Source organism: Chroicocephalus ridibundus, chromosome 23 (genome assembly GCF_963924245.1).
Source record: "Chroicocephalus ridibundus chromosome 23, bChrRid1.1, whole genome shotgun sequence".
Taxonomy (NCBI): Eukaryota; Metazoa; Chordata; class Aves; order Charadriiformes; family Laridae; genus Chroicocephalus; species Chroicocephalus ridibundus.
Genome location: NC_086306.1, coordinates 6,849,875 through 6,871,818, shown reverse-complemented (window position 1 = coordinate 6,871,818; position 21,944 = coordinate 6,849,875). Strand labels below are relative to the sequence as shown.

General features: G+C 46.8%; 1 protein-coding gene across 1 annotated transcript; it reads left to right on the top strand.

The window, feature by feature from the left end:
- Positions 1-8,589: 8,589 nt before the first annotated feature.
- On the top strand, positions 8,590-21,250 carry POLB (DNA polymerase beta). The gene is made up of 15 exons (XM_063358524.1): positions 8,590-8,733; positions 8,798-8,855; positions 8,948-9,014; positions 9,417-9,491; positions 9,994-10,052; positions 11,527-11,576; positions 12,003-12,054; positions 14,063-14,117; positions 14,204-14,276; positions 14,767-14,837; positions 15,601-15,687; positions 16,147-16,211; positions 16,727-16,866; positions 17,475-17,581; positions 18,083-21,250. The coding sequence occupies exons 1-14, from the start codon at positions 8,673-8,675 to the stop codon at positions 17,567-17,569; spliced, it is 1,008 nt and encodes a 335-aa protein (XP_063214594.1). The 5' UTR covers positions 8,590-8,672; the 3' UTR covers positions 17,570-17,581; positions 18,083-21,250.
- The last annotated feature ends 694 nt before the right edge of the window (positions 21,251-21,944 follow it).

Below are 21,944 nucleotides of genomic sequence, written 5' to 3'. Positions count from 1 at the left end.
GAAAAAATTAATAAACAAGTCACCCAGATGCTGATCAGTAGCTGAACAATTCCAGGGGTCTTGTTTCCATTTAGGAATACCATCTAGGCTCCAACTACAGCCTACCATTAAAAAAAATCGGACCCAACATTAATCCCCACACATACAAGCCTTAACACCTTCAATCTGCTTCACTACTGCCAAACAGGCCCTCCCAGAAGGCTCCAACCATCTCGATAAAACACTATGGAAATGACTGTCCCTGCCAATGGCTGCTTGATCCCAGATGACCATACAGCCTTTGGCTAAACATTCTTGGCGGATCAACATATTACCCATAGACTCTTATTGCTGTTCCACCTACCCCTGACTCTACACCCTATAGACAATGTGACTCCAAGATGAGAGAAAATTCTCCACAAGAAGAATGACTTTCAGACAAGAGACACTGTCGAGCAAGAAGACCTACAGGGCCACAGTGCAGACGTGAGGAGGCTCTATGGCAAAGCCATAGAAGAGTCAAATGTAATGGCCCATTACAAGAAGTTTCTGTCAAAACTGAGATGACATATGTGCAGGAAGCCTGGCTTCAAGACCTGAGAACGTAAGGATGCAGGGACGAAATCCCAGTTCATAAAAGTAGATGGCTAGAGCTCAGAGAACAGAGCTGCTCATGCAGCTGGGAACGATGCTGCATAAGAGGACCGTCCAGAAACTTCTGAGAGGCAAGTCTGATCTGCACTTTAAAATTGTTATGCAAGAAAAGAAGTGCCCATTGGGCACTATGCCAATTAGCACAGGCATTTGAGACACTACAGGTGGTGCCCGAGGCACATGCTGTGCCCCTTGAGTGCAAAGAGAAACGAGGACATCAAAACCTAAGGAAAGTCCAAGACACAGAAGACAGAGCACACAAACTACACAACAACAGACACAGGCCAAAATTGCCCTGCCCAGCACACACTAGCTTTGTGCTGAAGGGTAGCATGCTCCCTTTACCTATTCAGAGGACACTGCTCCCGCATAGCTCTCTGCTCTACCCTGACTTTAAAACTCCTCCCTGAAACTGTCAACCTTGGTCCCCCTCCAGCGCCTGTCCCTCTACTTAGCTTTCAGACAGCCAGGGGTCTGAATTCATCCTTGACAAAAAACCCACAACAAACAGCTAACTGATGTGTTCCTGCAGTCACCAGGCTCCTCTTCATCTGCAAAGCAAAATGAAACCACAGCTCCACCAGTGACCACCACAACAGTAGATGCCAACCTCTTCCACAACACCCTCATTCTCAGAGGTGCCATGGCAATCCACTCACTTGCTTCATGCTGATTCCAGAGTCAGAGGCTGCAGCAACAATTATTTATGGCACCTAAGATACCAACAAACACAAAATTACCATTGCATTTCTGTGAAATCATCAGTCCCATGCTCCTCCTCAATACTATCCAGCTCACCTCAAATGCAAGGGACTAGAACAGACCAGACCCTCTTGACACCCAAATCCAAATGCAAAACCGATATGACAAAGACTGATGAACCTGCCTCCCTTTCCTAGCCAAGACCCAGCACCAAAACTTTAGAAACCCCTTCTCTTCTCCTCAACTGTCAGGGAAGGAGCCTCACTTCTTCCTGACAGCTCCCATCCTGTATTTGCAACCCTGAAACCCCTGTGTCAGCCACTCCTCAGGAGATACTCTTCTGAGCCATGCCCTGCATTTGGCAGGCATCTCCTGTCTTCTCTCTTCCCACAGACTCTGGGCTCTGCTACAGACCTGTGGGATAATTACTAAATTGGCCAAGAATACAAAAGTACAGCATTGTTCGCACATTACGGAAAGTCATAAAATCAAGAGGCTTCTGAGGTAGAATACAGCCACAGCTGGCACACGAAGAATGCAACATCTGCAATTCCCTGTACAAGGTTGTTTGTGAAACTACACAAGGGATGGAATGGAACACACTTGTTCCGTGGCCTTCCCTTGTGACGAGTAGCAGATATGGGAATAAGATGGTACTACAGAACAGATAGGCGGCCTACACGCTACCTGAGCCAACATTTCGTCAAATTTTGACAAAATGCTGTCCTTTGTGCGAACTTTGCTCATTATAATACCAAAACACACCTCCATCCCGAAGGCTACCTGCCTCCGAGGTGCAACCACTCCTTCTTGAGTCTGAGCCCTGAATTTCTCGTAAACTATACCTTTAATTGTGAAGTGAGAGAATTTTACACCAATCATAATAAAAGTATGTATGACTAAAGTCACTCAAAATCCACCTTGAAGATAACAAATAGTATAAAAATAGCCCGAGAGAGGGGGGATACCCAGGGAAGACACCATCACAAAGAACTACATCACTGACTTCTGGGATCAGTCAATGGGCTGAGCCTCTCTTCCCCCACATAGGGACGCCTTTGGGTAAGACTTAGATTATACCAAGTTCTTCCTCAGGAAACTTATAGAGATTTCTCTAGAGACTCTCTTTTCTACGTTTAGAGCCAGGCTGTATCATTTATAACTTTGTCCCACGTTTTGTATATGTAACAATACTTTCATTTGCACGTGCTTTGCAGACAGTGTATTTATCACCGGCAATCCTAAGAACCTATATCTCTGTTGTTTAAATAAACTGCACTTTTTTAAGTAGCTAGTCATTTTGTTTTCTCACTGAACGTGACCAAAGACTCGAGAGTGGTCGTGCTAGTTCATGAGCACGACTAGACTGAAGGTGCAGTCCACTATTAGTGTATCCAAATTGTAATAGTTTAATACATATTAAACGCGACTGGACTGATAGTGCTGAATTGGGCATCACTCAGAATTTAAACCCAGCCACACCTAGCCTCCCACCTCAGTGAGGAGTGTAAGAATGCAAGGGGGTTTATTTTCTGCCAAAACCGCTTAGCCCCTTTCCTCACAAAAAGGCCCACAAAATAACTAATGCCCTGATACAACCTACAAGGGGCCTGCTGCAAGCTGCAAAAACCCTAGGGACACCGTGGCACTCTTTGGGCAATGGGGAAAGATGATGAGCCATGCCATACCCTGAACGACGCTATGCCTTACATCCCTGCTGCTTTCTTGAGAAATGCTAAAGTACCATATGCAGATGCATACAAAATGCTCACCCTAACACCTACAAGATAATCTCATCATCAACCCAATCAAGAGAAACAATATCAGCAATTTACACAGCATACTGCAAAACTGGTGGAAAAAACCACAGTTCCACCTTCAATAAAGTCATGAATTCTAGGAAAATGCAGCACTCCTAGAATAAAGAAAAGCATACTATTAAACCATCTGGGTACCCCCTAAACACTCATTACAAAGTTACTGACCTGAAAAAAAGGAAACAAAAAAGCAGCATACAAGTCAACTTTCTACTATACAGGTGGCTGAATATTTACTGGTCCTGAAGGTCTCAGCTCAGCCTTCTCACCTCTGCCTCCCTAAAGGCCAAAACATGCCTGCCCAAACAGCTGAGCCTGTCCCAAAGCTGCAGCCAACTGAAGGACAAGGAGAGCACTGGCCCCAGGGCAGCTGAGCAGCAAAACAAGCTCCAGTGCCCAGGCTGTGGCTCATGTACCCCGGGCCCCGCCCACTTCCCTCGGGCCCCACCCACCGCCCTTCCCACAATCCCCTGGAGAAAGGGGCGGGGCCAAACCCCCAAGAAGACAAAAAGGCCGCCACAGGAGCAGCAGCTCCTTTTGTTCTGCCTTAAGTTCCCTGCAGGCAAAGCACCACCACCACCACTTTTAATTTCTGTTAGGTACTTGCCTCTGGTGATTTCCTTACTACTTTTGTTTGAGTTCTGTCTACTTGTTGCTGTAGAGAAGAGAGTTCTGCAGGCGTCGCTTTATTTTTGCAATCTTCAGATATATTTTGTGGAAGAGTGCTGGAAGCAGGTGATTTCCAGGAGACCGATGAGCACTTCCGGGCTCCTGGAGGACCAAAGTGCCATAGAGAGGCGCGTCGGAGGACTGAGGGGGCACTTCCGGGTTCCTGGAGGACCAAAGTGCCATAGAGACGCGCGTCGGAGGACTGAGGGGGAACTTCCGGGTTCCTGGAGGACCAAACTGCCATAGAGAGTCGCATCGGAGGACTGAGGGGGCACTTCCGGGTTCCTGGAGGACTAAAGTGCCATAGAGACGCGCGTCGGAGGACTGAGGGGGCACTTCCGGGTTCCTGGAGGACTAAAGTGCCATAGAGAGTCGCGTCGGAGGACTGAGGGGGAACTTCCGGGTTCCTGGAGGACCAAACTGCCATAGAGAGTCGCGTCGGACGACTGAGGGGGAACTTCCGGGTTCCTGGAGGACCAAAGTGCCATAGAGAGTCGCGTCGGAGGACTGAGGGGGAACTTCCGGGTTCCTGGAGGATCAAACTGCCATAGAGAGTCGCGTCGGAGGACTGAGGGGGCACTTCCGGGTTCCTGGAGGACCAAAGTGCCATAGAGACGCGCGTCGGCGGACTGAGGGGGCTCCTGGAGGACCAAAGTATCATAGAGACGCACGCTGGCGGACTGAGGGGGCTCCTGGAGGACCAAAGTGCCATAGAGACGCGCGCCGGCGGACGGCTGGGCCATGGAGATGGACACCTGGAAAACTGCCCGGCATTGACCGGGGCGCGGTAACGCATAAGAGCCGATACTGGAGCGCTGACGGCCGCTCTCGAGGCCGGCCGGGCGGCACCGACCCCACTCGAGGCGGCGGGGAGCTCGCCGGAGTCCCGGCGGTCCCGGTTCGCCCTCCGGCCGCCGCGCTCACGAGACCGGCGCCGGACCGGCCTCCGCGGAGCCGCGCATGCGCACGAGCTGCGGAACCAACGCACGGCGCCGCCGGGGGCCACAGCGCACGCGGGCTCCCCGCCTGCAGGACCAGCCTTCAGCCGCTGGGCGGCAGCACCCCCTCAACTATTTACACATATGCATACATTTAGGGAATTTCTATTGTCTGTTTACACTTATATAGAAAATCTGCTTAGACTTATACCTTAACGCTTATGATACAGAATATCTATTTTGACTGCTTACACATCTGTTTTGACACTAATATCTTTTTATAGAGACATTTTTTAAGTATTTTTCTATTCTAGGATCTTTTATATAACACAGAAGCACAGAATCATAGAATCCTTAGAGATAGAGGTTTTTATTTTGAACTTATTTTACACACATAAACTAATATTATTTCTCAATATATATATTTCTCATATATAAATGAGAGATTGTTCTCTATTTCAACGCCTCATGCCCATAGTTACAGGTTTTCACATTTTTTTAATGCATCCCAAGAATTTTCAGACCTTTTGGGGCTGTGACCCACCTCTTTTGGGGACACCCACGTAACCCCACATCCCCCACTCACCTGCTCCTCCACTGCATCATTGCTCCCCCAGTGATGTTGGGGTGCCCCAAAATGACATCATCAGCTCCCCAGACATACACCCCCTTTTATTCACCCCAAAAAAAATGAACAAAATGACCAGACCCAGGGCTGCCTGCTTCACCTCTGGTGGCTCCACCACCTGCTGCAAACCTGGGCTGGGGCATCTATCAAGCAACACAAGACATATACGAGGCACCTGGAAAACAAAAATCCCCAATTATAGTTCAGCATGCTAAAAAAATAGCACAGAAGAGAGCAGAGGAATTCCATCAGACTGAGGGACAGGACAGTAGCTGAGCTACAGGAGGATTCTGAGGAAACAGCTCAGCTTGAAACACAGCACAGCCTTCAAAAGACAGCAATCTGAACTCTTAAAGTCAGGATTAAGACTAATGAATGCCATTTTGAACACGTTCTTAGCATAAAAGTGAACCCTCTGGATGGTGTTGGGAAATGTCTGGCCCCTTCCCTTTTGCTGAAAAGGTGTGTGTTAGGTTTACATACACCCAATGAAAATATTTACACTATGAAAGTATTTGACTTTCCTCTGGCACTAATTTGGCTTGCACAGCTGTGAATTGATACCATCACACTCTCTCTCTCCAAAATACACCACTATAATTTGACTATGGGTGGGGTTTTTGTGCTACACAAGGAGGAGGGACATCTGGCCAGTTGCACTGCCCGAGAGAGATGCTACTGGGCTGCCGGGGAAACATGCCACTGAAAGCCAGACAGAAATAAAGTCCTTCAGAGCATTCCATCTAAGTATCAGGAAAAACCCTGTTACTTTCGGTTGCCTCTTTTTAAAGATTTAGAACGAATACCTTCATCGATCTCCGCATCACCTTGTAGCACTTCATCTCCCTTTCCCTCTCTCTCATGCTGTCGGAGTCTCCCGTCTGTCTCTGCTATGCAGCTCTTTCATCCTTCTGTCTGCCATCCGGGGGGTCCCCGCTCGGTTCCTCACTCACTCATCCCTCGTTTGCTGAGATGCATTGGTGGGCTCCAGCGCTCCAAAAGGATTTGGCAGGAGCTGGTGTCACCCCGGGGGGGAATAGTGGAGGGTTATGGGGGTCCCAGGGGGCTCTGGGGGGTCCCAGAGGGATGTGAGGGGTACCAGGGTGGCTCCCGTGGGTCTCAGAGGGCTCTGGGGTGTCCTGGGGGACTCAGGGAGGTCCTGGGAGGGGTGTAGGAGGGTCCCAGGGAGCTGCAGGGGGTCACTGGGGGAATGTCGGGGGTCCTAGAAGGGTCCACAGGGTCTTGCGGGGACATGAGAGGTCCCAGGTGGTCCTGGAGGGCCCTGGGGAGTCTAAGGACAGTTCCCAGGGGATGTGACAGGTACCAGACTGGGGGGGATTCAGGGGTCCCAGAGGGCTCTGGGCTGTTCTGGGGTTCTCCAGAGGACTCTGAACGATCCTGAGGAGGGGATTGGGAGGATCCCAGGGGGTCCTGGGGAGCTCCAGGGAGCCCTGGGGGAACATGAAGCATCCCAGGAGGTCCTAGGGGGCTCTCATGGGGTGGGGGGAAGGTCCCAGAAGGGTCCCAGGGGGATGTGGAGGGTACTGGGGGGCTCTGGGAGGGTCCCAGGGAGCTCTAGGGTACTCCTATGGGAATATGTGGGGTCCTGGGAGGTCCCAAAAGGGTGCCAGGGGGATGTGGGGGATACCAGGGGGTATTCTAGGGGGTCCCAGAGCACTCTGGGGTGTCCTGGAGGGCTCCAGAGGATCTTAGAGGGGGTGTAGGGGGGTCCCAGGGGGCCCTGAGGAGCTCTGGGGGGGTCCTCCAGGGTGTGTGGGAGAGTCCCAGGGGGCTTGAGGGGGAATACAGGGAGTCCCAGAAGGCTCGTAAGTAGCCCTGGGGGAACATGAGGGGTCCCAGAGGGCTCTGCGAGGTCCCGGAAGGCTCCTGGGGAGTCCCAGAGGGATATGGGGACTACCAGAGGGACTCCAGTAGGTCCCTGAGGGCTCTGGGGTGTCCTAGGCGGGGCCTGGAGGATCCTGAGTGTGTGTGTGAGGGTCCTAGGGGATCCTAGAGGGCTCTAGGGCAGCTCTCAGGGGATGTGGGGGGTACCAAGGGGGGCTCCAGGGGGTCCCAGAGGGCTCAGGGGTGTCCTGGGGCACTCCAGGGGGTTCTGGGGGGCTCCTGGGGATCCTAGAGAAGGTGTCGGGGGATCCCAGGGGGCTCTGGAGGGCCCTGAAGGGCGTGTGGGAGGGTCCCAGGAGGCCCTGGGGGGCTCCAGGGGGAATGCAGGGGATCCCAGAAGGCTCTAGGGAGCCCTGGGGGAACATGAGGGGTCCCAGTAGGTCCCAGAGAGCTCTGGTGTGTCCTGGCAGGCTCCAGGAAATCCTGGAGTGGGTGTGGGAGGGTCCCAGGGGGTCCTGAGGGAATGGGGGGCATGGGGTCCTAGAACTCTCCAGAGAGCCCTGGGGGAACATGAGGGGTCCCAGGGGGTCCCGGAGGGCTCTGGGGGGGGGTCCCACCAAGGGGCATGTGGGAGGGTCCCAGGGGGCTCAGGGGGGTCCTGGGGGGCTCCAAGTGGTCCCAGGTAATCCTAGAGGGCTCTAGGGGACTCTCAGGGGGTGTGAAGGGTCCCAGGAAGGCTCTCAGGAAGGCCCTGGGGGGCTCCAGAGGCTACCAGAGGGCTCTGAGGTGTCCTAGGGGGCTCCAGACAGCTCTCCCAGAGATCCTGGAGAGGCTGTGGGGGGGGTCCCAGAAGGTTCAAGGGAGCCTTAGGGGGTACATGACTGTTCCCAGAGTGTCCTGGAGGGCTCTGGGGGGCTCTCAGGGCCTATGGGGGAGTCCCAGGGGGGTGTGCAGGGTACCGGGGGTGGCTACGGGGGGTCCTGGAGAACTCAGCTTGGTATGACAGCTATGCCTTTCTACCTACGCCCCAGAAAATTTAAGTTTAATTCCCCACGTGGTCACGTTGCTGACACAATCGATGCAGTCCTAGTAAAAGACCAGGTATCACCATTTCCAGTGAGGGCCGCTTTCTCTGTTCGGTGCTTTGCAGGCCGCAAACTTACGGCAGGTGAGAAAAGGAGCCGCCGGGCCCCTGGCAGCCTTCCCGCGCCTGGCCCCGCCCCCTCTGTCCCGGGGCATTGTGGGAAGGGCCGGGGGCGTGGCCCTAGAGGGGGTGGGCGTGGCCCGGTGGGCGGTGGGCGGGGCCGAGGTAGCCGAGCGGCCGCCGCTGCTCAGGGCGCCGGCGCGGCTGCGCTCTGTGATGTCATTGCCGGAAGCGGCTCCCCACGGTCTCCGGTCTCGGTCTCCGGTCTCGGTCTTTGCCGCCGCCCCGTGCCGGCCATGAGCAAACGGAAGGCTCCGCAGGAGAGCCCCAACGAGGGCATCACTGACTTCCTCACGGGTAGGTGTGCGCGGGGGGGGTAGGGGCCGCGGGCCGACCGCTCTCACCGCGCCTTTCCCCGCAGAACTGGCCAATTACGAGCGCAACGTGAACCGGGCCGTTCACAAGTACAACGCGTACAGGTACGGCCTCCCTCCTCCCTGCCCTGGGGCCCAGCCCGCCGCGGGAGCCGGGCGGGCGGTGCCCCCGGGTGCTGACCGTCCGCGTTCCGCAGGAAAGCAGCGTCGGTCATTTCCCGGTACCCCAGCAAAATACGGAGCGGGGCCGAAGCCAAGAAGCTGGTAGGTGCTCCCGGGGGCTGGGGTCAGCGCGGGGCCCGGTGCCGCGGCCGGAGCGGGGGACCCCGGATGAGTCTCTGCCTGCGAGAGTTCTGCTGTGTCGGGCTTCCCCATCACTCTGCCGCGGCTTTGCTAAATTTGGTGAACTTGAGCAGAAGTAATCAAAGCCTCGTTCAAAATTACTGCTTTGGGGGAGCTTTTAACGTAGCCCTTGTTTATGCTGCTTGTGCTGTGCCCGTGAATTCTTGTGCTGTCTGGTGGTCCAACATTTTATCGTGGTCTTGGTGGCACCGTAGTTGTTTCTGGACTCTGAATTCTGGGGAGCTTTCCTTTTTTTCTATATATAATGGCTTTAAGTGGTCTTAAAGTTAACTTGTCTCTCTCACCCTCACCCTCAATATTTAGGATGGAGTGGGTGCTAAAATAGCCGAGAAGATAGATGAGTTCTTATCCACCGGAAAACTACGCAAATTGGAAAAGGTGGGTTTCTTTCCCTTGTGCTCTAATTCTCAATAGGTGCTTTTCTTTGTAACTTGCAAAGTAGCCTGCTTGCTTTGTACAATTTCTGTGGTTGTCCTTGGAGAGACTGATGTGAAGCTTAAGAATGGTAGACATGGAATCTATGGTGAGTAGAAAGCAGGGCATGCAAAGCTCAGCCGAAGACTCAAAATTGTCTATTTATGACAATATTTTAGGTTATATAATCAGCATGTGAATGTCTTCTGTGAGAAGTAGAATTCTGACTCTGGGAGGCTGTGGAGTTTCGTGGTTTAACCATGCTGTTCACCTTGGCAGTTAAGCAGTTTTCAGGCTTGGCACATATGGCATTATTGTGATACACACCAGTACCCTTGGTTCTGGTTTGCATTGATGTGACCCTCCAAAGCAGAGTCTGACTAAGCTGGTTTAGCTTCTCAAGACTTCTTTGTTTATTGCAAGTGGAGTAAAGAAGGGTTTGGTTTGTGTTGTTTTGCTTTTGCAGATTCGACAAGATGATACAAGTGCATCTATCAATCTACTGACACGAGTTACTGGCGTTGGGTAAAGTTTTTTGCTTGTTTTTCCTTCTTCTTCTGTTCTTCCTTCTCTTCTCCTGTTTATTTGGTGGAGTTATGAACAGAATTTGGGTGATTGCAAATAATGAAGAGAATGAGTTTGAGACGAAGCTGTAGTGCCCGCAGTGAGACACCATAGTTGTGATGACACGAATGGCTGAGAAGGGTATAGAATTGTCAGTTACAGTCTTTGAGGTAGAGGAGTACCAGCAGGAATCTCTTGTGTGCAGGCTGAGAGGGGAAGGAGAGAGGAGCTGGTGAAGAACGGAACTGTGAAAGACTTAGAAGAGTGGAAGTGAGAAGTCACTTTAGGACTTTTGGCGGGAAGGTGGGCCCAGCAACAATGGTGCTCTGTTGTGTGTTTGTAAAAGGAGTAGTAAAGTCCTGAAATAGGCAACAAACAAAAAACCCCAAAAGGCCATCGGGGCTCTTGTGCAATATTTGAAACCCTTGAGGTTAAGTGTAGGGAATGCGATTGTCCTCAAGTAATTCTGAGGGAAAGTGTGCTCAAAGTTTGAGGATATACTGGGATTTGAGAATGCCTTTGACAAATTGGGATGGGATGCAGAAGGAGAAGCTTGGGTGCTGTCCTGTCTCGGGACAGTGGAAGTTGCCTCTCTCGGTCTGGAATCTGGCAAGAGATGCAGGGAAAGGTAAGAAAGGAAGTAAATGGCAGGTCAAGATCTGCTAATTCTGTTGTAACGTAAGTCTTATTGAGGAAGTGGATTCTAAGTCTTTAAGGGTGGTGGAGCTGTAACCGGGGATTCCAGAGTAGTTGGAAAGTAGTTCCCCAGGAAGGGATTATGCATCCAGACTGGTGGTTCTCAGCATTTTGAGATATTGGAAAGGTATCTGGGTATAACACTACTTGAATGCCTTTGTCATAGTTGAAAGGTCATTCTTTCCCCACAGATTCACGCAGATTAATCTAATGACAAACCCTTAAAAGGGAAAAAGGTTCAGCCATTCACTCGAGTGTTGTTGTGCTTAAGGCAAACTCTTCAGCCAAACTGGAGCTGGAACTGCTTTGCTGTACTGTTGGTTGCAAACTGGAGCCTTGTTGTGTTTTTTGAAGCACTCGTCTAAAGACACTTTTGTGTTGCTGTTGCCTTAAGCTGGTTCAGAGACTGATTGTGGTTAAAGTAGTTCTTATCGTGCATTCAGTATTTTGTTATCTAAAGCAATACTGCCAATATGATGAGATTTTGTTTATTTTTTTATGATTATACATCACTATATAGTTATATCAGAGCTAAAAAATGCTCTGGCCAAGCCTTGGATAGCCATCTCTGCTGACTGAAAGTACAGACCGAAAATGTGTATGCTGAAAAGGTAAGCATTGGAAGCGACTTCAGTCTTAGCAGTGAAGAGCCTAGGCAGTTACAGTGAATTCTAATGTTCCTGGCGGTGTCGTAAGATTCTTGCTGTTCCTGATGGCAATCTGCCTTGTCTCTTTGCAGTCCTGCTGCTGCTAGGAAGTTTGTTGAGGAAGGAATTAAGACTTTAGAAGGTAAGTGTAACTTTGGTTCCTCAATTCACACTCCAATAATGTTTTTTTTTTCTGTCAAGCTGCTTGTTCCACAGTGGTACTGTGATCGCAGATATGCCCTAGGCTTTGAGGAAAGTGTATAAAATGCTGAAGTTACTGCACAGGCTAAAGGCATTACATACACATCCAAAGTACTTACAGATTACATGGAAAATAACAAGGATTTTGGCTTTCAGGTGAACGGTCTATTGAAGTCTTTATTGGGAAGTGCCCTGTGCATTTGTACTCATCCCATCAGCTGTTCAGTAGTCAGTTTAAAATCTTTTCCTTCGAGGTTGCTGTTTTCTTGTTACGTATTCTTTGCGTGCATTATCTTTGCATTGGTGGAAACTTTCTGTAACGTTTTTAGCCCTCAAGTAACACTTTTGGCTTTTTTGTTTCTTCTAGACCTAAGAAAAAATGAGCACAAGCTGACCCATCACCAGCGAATTGGGTTGAAGTAAGCTTTCTTGGGTGCAAGTGCTTGCTTTTCTAATGCTTCCTTCAGACACCAGGATGTAATGTAAGGTTACACAAGCCAAGTAAGGTTCTGTCCTCTCTGTATGCTCTACATGCTTTTCAGCAGTTTTTCAGAGCTTTTGTTTCATTGGGGTTGTAATTCAGTAGGCTTTGTCTCCATCCAGAAGGAAATTAATTTCAAATGACTTTTTCAGTTAGCTCATGGAGAATCACCTTAGCAAGGTTGCAATGATCTTTCTTGGGAATCTGCATAAATGTGGTCCGGGCTATTTTTTGTTATGGGCTGTGAGCAAGGTAAGGCTTTTGCATGTCTGAAGTTGAGAATGATGTGAAGAACATGTGTGTCTGTCCCTCAGTACTTACCAGCTTGAACGCTGCTTGCTGAGCGTCTGTTTGCTGTGCTAGTTCTGGCAGAACTACAGCTATGTTTGCGAGAAGCTGTAAGTGAACCAAATAAAGCCCTGTATCTGAATTGGTTCTGTGAGGGGCCAGATCTGGTGTTTCCGCTCACTGCTTGCCAGTGAGTGAGAAAGGTTACACAACGGTTGTCTTCTTCCCACTGCTCATCTGAGCCCCGTACCCAACGTGCATCCCTGCCTTTATACATGTGAGTATTCAAGGGAAAACTTTTCACTATTAAGTGAGTATAAGGAAACCCACCTGACCTGTCCGTGTTGCTAGTGCGCACGCTGCCCTCGGGTCTGCTTCCAGCATTGTGCTGGGATGTTGTTTCAGAACTTCTGGTAAGTACCGAGCTGAAAGAATGGTTTCAGTGCTCTGTGGTGGTCTTTTTGTCCCTAGTTCCACTGTAACTCTTGGAGGGGGCTGGGGTGGGGGAGTCCCATATCCAGAAGCTCTGTCTGCAGAACTTGGGAACGGAATGGCAGGTTCGTGAGTGTTGGAACGCGTGGCTCTGATGCTGCTGTATGTCTCCTGGTGCCTGCTGTCAACGATTCGGGTGCTGGAGGGGTGAAGAATGTGCTCGTTGGTCAGGTGTGGCATTGTTTCACCAGCCTCTTTTTCTCCGCAGCCGAACAGCATGCCGGCAGTCTGTTTTTTACAGCTGCATACAAAGATATCATGAGCTGCATTTGACTTATGAGCTTCCATTTAGCTCTTTCCAAGATAGGTCACCTCTAACTATGGGCGAGAGGCCTGTTCCTCCCGCTTTCTGGCAGACTGAGTTTTGTCAGGGACCTTTTGTATTTTCAGAGGGCTACGTAAATATAGAATGGTTTGGATTGGATTGGAAGGGACCTTTAAAGGTCATCTAGTCCAACCACCTGCCGTGAGCAGGGACATCTTCAACTAGACCAGGTTGCTCAGAGCCCCATCCAACCTGACCTTGAATGTTTCCAGGGATGGGGCATCTACCACTTTTCTGGGCACCCTGGGACAGTGTTTCACCACCCTTGTTGTAACAAATTTCTTCGTTTTATCGAGTCTAAATCTACCCTCTTTTAGGTTAAAACCATTACTCCTTGTCCTATTGCAAGAGGCCCTGCTAAAAAGTCTGTCCCCATCTTTCTTATAAGTCCCCTCTAAGTACTGAAAGGCCTCAATAAGGTCTCCCCGGACCCTTTTTTCTCCAGGCTGAACAGCTCCAATTCTTTCAGCCCATCCTCACAGCAGAGGGGCTTCAGTCCTCGGATCATTTTTGTGGCCTCCTCTGGACCCACTCCAGTAGGTCTAAATATAAACCAACTAGTTATATGGTAATATTATTCACACCTCATAGCAGCTCTTCATATACAGTGGAAATAATATGCAATGAAACCATCTTCTCAACATTGTCAAACTTGCAGTCACGAGTTTTTATTATCACTTGGCATGATGTTATCCTAAGATATTTGGTGAGAATGGGAAGCTTTTTGTGATGTGACAGTAATATAAGTTATATTCTTTCCTCCAATACACGTTTAATTGACTAAAATTTTAAGACGCTACCCTTGACACTCTTTCAGACACTTTTATTTTTATATATGCAGATACTTTGAAGATTTTGAGAAAAGAATCCCAAGGGAAGAAATGCTGCAAATGCAGGTAAGAATGTCTTTATCGAAGATGTGGGGCACTGATGGCCAATGAATGACTGACACCTCTAAACACACATCTTTCCTTTTACGTAGGAAATTGTGCTGGAAGAGGTAAAGAAGCTGGACCCAAACTATATTGCCACAGTCTGTGGCAGTTTTAGACGAGGTTGGTACTCTGTGATCTTACATTTATTTCGGGCTAATGAGCAAGACTCATTACTACATATGTTGTTCTTCTGGAACCTGGCTTTTTCCTGTCAGTATTGCCTTGACTGGTTAGTTCAGTGACGAGACACCCGCACAAATCCTTGGTTCTCCACTCCACCCCTGTAAGGAGTAGTCTATTGTAACATGTGAATTGTTTGCTTTGTTTTTAGATTGACAACACTTGTGTTTCATTGCTATAGGGTACAGCAAGAAATTTTGGGGTGTTTTCTGAGATACATGGGGACGTGAACTTCTTGATGGAAGAACAAGATTCTCTAAAGATTGGGTTTTTTGGTTGTTTTTTTTTTTTTTTTCACAAATATCTTGAATAGTGACTGACTTTTCTACCAGAAAAACGTGTTTGTAGGATGAGGTTAGATGGGTGTTCATCAATGTTCGTATACTCTGTCATATGCAGAGGGATTTTTCTTTGCTTCTTTCTTGCCTAGGCGCGGAGTCAAGTGGCGATATGGATGTTCTCCTAACCCATCCGAGTTTCACATCTGAATCATCCAAACAGGTCTGTCTTTCTGCTACTGTGGATCAGTACTATGCATTACTTCCACACGGGTATGTTTAAATTCAGAAGATATGTAGTCTTAGACTTGTATTGCAGCTTCTTGCATCTTTTTTTTGTTACTGTAATAGTAAACTCTTCTCTTGGATCACCACGTTTATTTTGAGGAGTTATAATCACTCCTCAGGTTCGTGTATTATGCTGTGTTCCTCTCTCGCTGATGTTTACTCTCATCCTTCTGTCCCTCCTTGTCCCTTCACACATGCTCCCACCTCGCCCCCTCGAATTCATGTGCTTTTACAAGGTAGAACTGTAACAGCTAGCTGGATAATAGGTAGAGTAAGTATCTCTTTTTGTAGCCCTAATCTTTTAGACAAGAAGTAAATGTCCTGCTGCCCTTGTAATTTTTTGGAACTAACTTTGGAGGAGTCTTAATGACAGTTTGTATTTCTTGTGTTGCTTTTATAGATCCACTGCCTAAAAGTTGAAAACTCAAATCAAGAAACGAGTTTTGTCACTTCCAACAAAAGCAATCTGATATGGGAATTTTGGCGGAAATTTTTTTTTACCTTGTGCAGTTGTAATTTTATTAGCTTTTCCTCATTTTTATTGTTATCTTTTTCCCCTCTGGGTCAAATTTCATGTACACTAATACATGTAATTATAGTGATGTCCTGTACTTATGTAGGCCATTGTCTGGTAAATGGGTAAGATATTCTTCTTATTTATTAAATCATTTCTTCTTCTGTGTTGTCACTGTTCCTAGTCAAAACTTCTGCGTCAAGTTGTAGAACAACTGGAAAAAGTCCACTTTGTCACAGATGTGCTGTCTAAAGGTGACACCAAATTCATGGTAAGGCTTTTTTGGTGGTGAGGGATGACATGTGAATTGCATGAAGATTACAAAGCAGTCTGAAGTGAAAAGTGGCAGAGGATTTCTTGAAAAAGCTTTTTTTTTTTTTTTTAATTTCTGTTAGCCTGAGCTTTGTCTGCATTTTCTTTAATCTGCTGGTATTTGTGCATACTGAAAAGCCTGATAATGATTAGGGCAGAAGAATGGGAAATGAGAAGTCCTGTGATCCTTCCTGCTGTAATAAAAGCTTAGGAAGCAGTTATATGCTACGATCCTCTTAGCAGTGTGAAATAGTGATTTATGGTACTATGATGTGCAGCTCTTCTAGTAAAATATTTAACTGATTCAGTGGGAACTTTGCTGTCCAGGATGACTGAGGATTGTTTGGGGGGGGGAGGTGAAGATTGATCCTCAGAATTGCTTAATTTCGAATTTCTTGCTTTCCTTACTTCCTCATAGGGTGTCTGTCAGCTGCCAAATAAAGAAGATGGAACAGCGTATCCACATAGGAGAATTGATATCCGGTACACACACCAAACCCCCTACCTTAGCTGTCAGCTACATAAGTAGGCGTTTGCATCAAGTTCTGCATTCAAGTCTCTACTTCCATGGTCAGAACGTGGCATTTACTAAATTTCTAATTCTTTTGCAGTATGAAAGCCACTGTACAACTGCCAGTATCTACAGCAGGTTATTAGCAAGAATGATGTATTTAAATCATGACTTAGTATCCAGTTTCAGAATTGTGACCTACTTTATCATACTGCTCTGACATTAATTCTTGGCGGGAGTGCAAGCACCATGACCGTGTAATGGCTGAACTCCAGTAACTTCTGGGTCAGGGTAGATGTGCTGAATCTTTCTTTGATGAAGAGTTTGTATCATTCTTGCATCTGGCTGGTGGGAAAATCAAATGTATAGAGTTGCAGTAAATAGGAAGTAAACCTAGCATCGTGTCTGAATGGCTGAATTCCAAGTGGCTTGTCACTTTTTTGTCACGTATTTATTCTAAATCTGTACTCTTCTGCTTTTATTCTAGGCTTATCCCCAAAGATCAGTATTACTGTGGTGTACTGTATTTTACAGGAAGTGATATATTCAATAAGAACATGAGAGCTCATGCTCTGGAAATGGGCTTCACGATCAATGAGTATACAATCCGTCCCTTGGGTGTTACTGGTCAGTCTGGGCCTTTCCACAGAGTATTCTTTCTGGTTACATGCTTTGTGTAATCTTCTCCTTAAATTGGTTCCTCGGTGTACTGGAAGTACTTCTGAGAAATACTGTAGTTCGTGAATTTTTTCAGTGTCCTTTCTGGTACTGGACACCATTATAGCAGGAAGAGGCAGCCTGCTTATGTACAGGCGGCACTGTGGCACAAAGTTACCTCTTTGGGCCACCTAATTTACTCAAAGTCTTACTGACCTAAAGGTAGTTTTTTTCAGTGTCATGCATGGCACATAATGTGGTTTCCCACTCTTAACAGGGTATGTCATGTCCTTCAGTTGTTTTGTTTTTGGAGGGGGGCTGACTATATGTATACGCATATATAAGCATAAATGTATTTAACTGCATAATCATGTGGCCTCAAAGTTAATTTGTTACCTTATTTCCTTTGACACTAATGAGAATCAGTACCTAAACTATGAAACGGCTGGGGGGGGGGGGTTGGTTTTTTTAAGCCTGTTTTACTTACAGCAGTTTTGTCTTAATCTGGCAATGTGTTTGGCATTTCAGGATTGTACAGACCTTCCACTTTTCAAATAGCATTTGTAATTTGCTTGCAGGAGTTGCTGGGGAGGCCCTACCGGTAGAATGTGAAAAAGACATCTTTGACTATATTCAGTGGAAATACCGAGAGCCAAAGGATCGTAGTGAATAACTGCTTGTCTAGGTATGTAGCCTGTAGATGTTTTCGTAGCATCTTATGAACACACAAAGTGCACTTTCTTTCTTTACATGTTATTGCAAAAAGTGTATGTTACTGATGTTTGTTTTACTGAAGTTGCTTTCTTTGCAGCATTGTTAAACATTACAGGTTGCTTTGACACCAGGTGGAAATGTTTGAGGCATCTAGACTTTAAAATATTCTTTTGAGCTTTTAAAGAAACTAATCTTTGCTTAACTTGCTTGCCAAGAGAGAAGGGAAAGGAATCTCCTAGCACTGGGTCACCCTACTGGGTGCAGTATTGCTTACCATTCAGGGTTATGGACTGAAATAAATGTAAGATGTTTAGGCACTTATGTGTTGCAGGCTGACGTTTCCTTAGTTGCTGGTGTTAACTCGTGGAAGAGGACACCCGAGTTTGTGGCACAGTGCACAAACAACTCTAGATTAAAATGAACATTCCTTTATACTGCTTTGCATTACTAATATATATTAGTCTTTTGGCAGGTGCTCGGGTGTGATCATTGCGCTGCTCTGCTGACTAGTGTTTGACAAGATGAACTGAAGCCGTGGTCACAGTGTTGAAAAAATTCTCGATATTGAGCAATGTCACTGAGAACTGGCTTGCAGATTTTAGTCTGGAAATGATGTGCTCAGTAAAGCCCAGAAGCACAGACTGAGGTGCAAAGGCAGCTTTCTCCCTCTTGACCAGCATGTGATCTGCCCTTCTGTCCTTTCTTCAGCCGCTCTGTTAGCAGGTTCCTCCTAGCTGCTCTCCCTGTGACAAATCCGTGTTCAACATGCCCTGGCCGTGGATTAGTGACCACCTTCCCCAGCCTCATTCTGGCTTTCTCCTTTTATTCGGCCCCAAATGCCCTACTGAAATGATTTAAGAGGTCCAAAGCAAATCCTAAGGTTTCCATGTTTTCCTCTGTAAGGAACACAGAACACTACGCAGTCATGCCTGCTGAAGCGTGGTTTCTTTTCGACAAGAGCCCTGCCTTGCCAGTTATGAGCAAATTTGTATCTCCTTTGTGGATGATTCTTTTATCCAGAAACCAGTCCTTGTTTACTGGATAAGCATCTGTTACCGGTTTGTTGACATATGGAGAGATTTTGTAAATGTGGAAATTCTTGATGTACATAAAAGGATTATTTTCTGTCTCCTCTGCACTAGCCCTGCTGCCGAGTTTGCTGCTTTAAGTGGTGTGCTTTTCTTCTACTAAATAATATATCTGTTAATATCTTCCCTATAGAGTTTGTCTAGCTGAAGCTGGCTGCAAGAACTGCTGTTGTGGCTTTTAAAACCACAGGGATCTGTGCCTGTGTAGAGATTGTTCTTATACAGTTGCCTCTGTCTGTTCTCTCTGCCTTTGATTAGAGTGCAGTTGCATATTCTGGAGAACTCCTTGGGTTCTCCAGAGTAGTTTTTCTATCATGTATCGATTTCTCCAGTTGGGTAAGTGGGTGCGTGAGTGCTTGCAGCTCTTATTTTATGTGCTTGGCTCTTGGTGTAATGGGCTTTGAGTGGTACAACATTGCAGATGACTGTTCACAATTGTCAAGAGCTCCCGAGAGCTTTGTGTTGCCCAAAGACAGCGATAACAGAAAGCATTCAATTTCTTTTCATCTAAGAACATCACTGTGCACAATAACTAGATTTCTGTTGTAAGAGTTGTGCAGTTATCCCATTTGTCATAACTCAGCCTAAACCAAAGAACGTTGTCACTGCACGTGACACAATGTGGAGGTTATGTTTGCAGACATAGCTTTTGCCAGGATGGACCTTGCTTTTATTTACAAAGTAAAGGAAACACCAATACAGAACAGCACTGTGGATGTACCTCTGATGCTAATTTAGTGTCAGAGGAGGCAGCTGAGAGCAACTTGGCACATCTTTCAGATATGCGGTAAAAGGAAGAGGAGAAATGGCACTGAGTTTCCCTAGAAAGCAGAGAAAGGGGGATGAGAAGTCTAATGAGAGACTGTACAGTCTCTGAATAGTGTTGATGCTTTGCCTTGTGGTGCATTTGTCCTGGTACCTTGAGAGAAAAATCAACCACTTTGTTTCTCCTGATATTCTTAAAACGTTCAGAGATTTATACCTGCATAAATTTTTAAAGACAGAAAGATCCGTTCTTAATGAAGGTCACAGATCCTATTTTTTATATAAATGTTACTTTTTTCTTTTTGTTGACATCAAGCCTTGATCCAAAAATGTTGAGTGACGAGGAATAAGTGGTCTGGTTTTTAGCATTAAAAAAAAAAAAAAACAACACACACACAAAACCCAACCACACAATTTAAATAATATATAAAATTGTCTAACATACGCTTTTAAGAGACAACTGTGTAATTTAGCAGCAACAATCCTGCTTCTGAAGACAGAAGCCTTTTCTCGTGTTTAACCTGCCTTCTCCTGGTTAAGAGACTGAAATTTTGAACTCGTGTATGCATTTGCCTGCTCAGAACTGCATATTGGTCTGCTAGATGTTTCTTCTGCCGTCTTTCTAGTTCTTTGTATCTTATTCTGGTGTCTACATATACACAAGAAAGCTGGCTGGCTCCTGAAGTGCTCCTAAAGAATACCATTTTCAGCTACTGTCTGTATCTCCTGATCTCTGTGCTAAGTGTCCTGGTGCAGTGCTGAAGCTTATGCTAAGCTGTTTCTCTGTCCTTGCCTCCAAAACCTTTCAATATGGCCATATGCTAATGTCACCATTCTCCTGTTGCATGTGACCAGTGTTCTTTGTTCCAGGGTATGTTATTGTACTGTCAGTTGCAGTTCACTATATTTTGTTCAACTTGCCATTACCCAGAAGATTGGTCTGATGAATTGATGCACTTCTACCACTCCTATAGAGTCGATCTGCCTTTTTTTATATGCAAACCTGTCAGCTCTGATTTTATAGCTCCTCTTAAATCATTGTGTAAGGTAATGATTATTTTGGATGTGAAAGGAGGTCCCATCAAGATTGTATTCCTAGTTGTATTTGGGACAGGGATTCTGTTGGTTAACTTAAAACTAGTTAAGTTTTAAGTAGTAAACTACTAACTTTTATGGATTATAGAGCATCAGCATGGAAGGTATTGCTGTTGCTGTATTTTAATACCTTGTAGGAGTATAAGTGTAATGCAAATATATTACAGAATTGCAAGCTTGACAAGGCGAGACTATTTTATACATAGTCAAATTGACTTTTGTTAATTATATAGTATTTGTCTTGATTTGTTAGTGATTAGGTCCTCTGTCTGCCTTTATGGGGGCAGAGAGGAGTTTGCATCTGTATTGACAGACTTCTTAACCTGACTTGAACCATAAAAGGAAAACAGATGTGATACTGTTTCTTTTTTTTTTCCTGACTTAAGCCTATAGAATAGCTACATTTTTACTTGTTCTTATGTAATTAGTGTTGATCAGTCTTAGTAATGGAGATTATAGGCTGATGCTCTTGCTTATTCCTTTATTTTCTTCTGTTTTTCCTATTGGGAGTTTAATTATTTTCTGGGAATGTTCCCCAGCCCTAATGCATGCACCGATATGTAAGGTGACTAGAAGTTAACTTGGTACCATGTGAAGTCTTCTGATGCCTCAACTGTAAAAATACATACAGCTGATGTGTTCAGTGTTTTCTTCAATTATCAGTGTGAATAAATGAAGTGAGAATTACATCATGAATGTGTAATTCTGGGGCTTTTTTTAGCTGTAATTTTAAGAGCACCAAAAAGCAGTAACACAAGCTTACCGCATTTGTAAATGTTTCTTAAGCAGCGTGCAGCATTACACGGATGCATTCTCCATCATCCTCAATAGGCAGCCCCGAAGGCCACTTTGTCTTGGGCCTTGAGGCAGAATTTGCTGGCCTTGCAGTTTCTCTCTGTAACACTGAATTCCAGGTGGAAGAAAAAATGGCCTGTTCAGGGAGCTTGTTTTTTTTTTCCTTGAACTAGGTAAATATACCATGTCCCCCAGTTAACTGGCCCTTGTTTGGGATGCTTTGAGTTACTTACAGGTCTTTCCTTCCTCCTCCTGCAGAACTGGACTGCAAGATATCTGGTAATCACGGAAGACAATGGCTGCAAACCTTGTGCATATCATAGGGATTCTGTGTAACCGGGCACGTACAGTACTATTGTTTGTGCATACACAGACCAGCGTCTGGGGTCTGTCAGCGATAGTGGCTTCGCCCTTCTGTCAGGGTTTACGGCAAAGCTGGGCCTTACGGCAAAGCTGGGCCTGCCTCTCCTTCCTCGGTCTCGGGGCGATAGCGGCGCCGGCCGAGGGCTGTGTCCGAGCGGTAGTTCGAGACCGGGCTGGCGTTGTTACGGTGCCCGCGGCGTTTGGGAGGAGCCGTAGCCGCCGCGGGCC

What these genes read in the sequence shown, in the direction of transcription:
- POLB (XM_063358524.1), top strand. Translation starts at nt 8,673, where the DNA reads ATGAGCAAACGGAAGGCTCCGCAGGAGAGCCCCAACGAGGGCATCACT. An exon ending in CACCAGCGAATTGGGTTGAA is followed by an intron (nt 12,055 to 14,062) that starts GTAAGCTTTCTT and finishes TTATATATGCAG; the next exon opens with ATACTTTGAAGATTTTGAGA. An exon ending in CATAGGAGAATTGATATCCG is followed by an intron (nt 16,212 to 16,726) that starts GTACACACACCA and finishes CTTTTATTCTAG; the next exon opens with GCTTATCCCCAAAGATCAGT.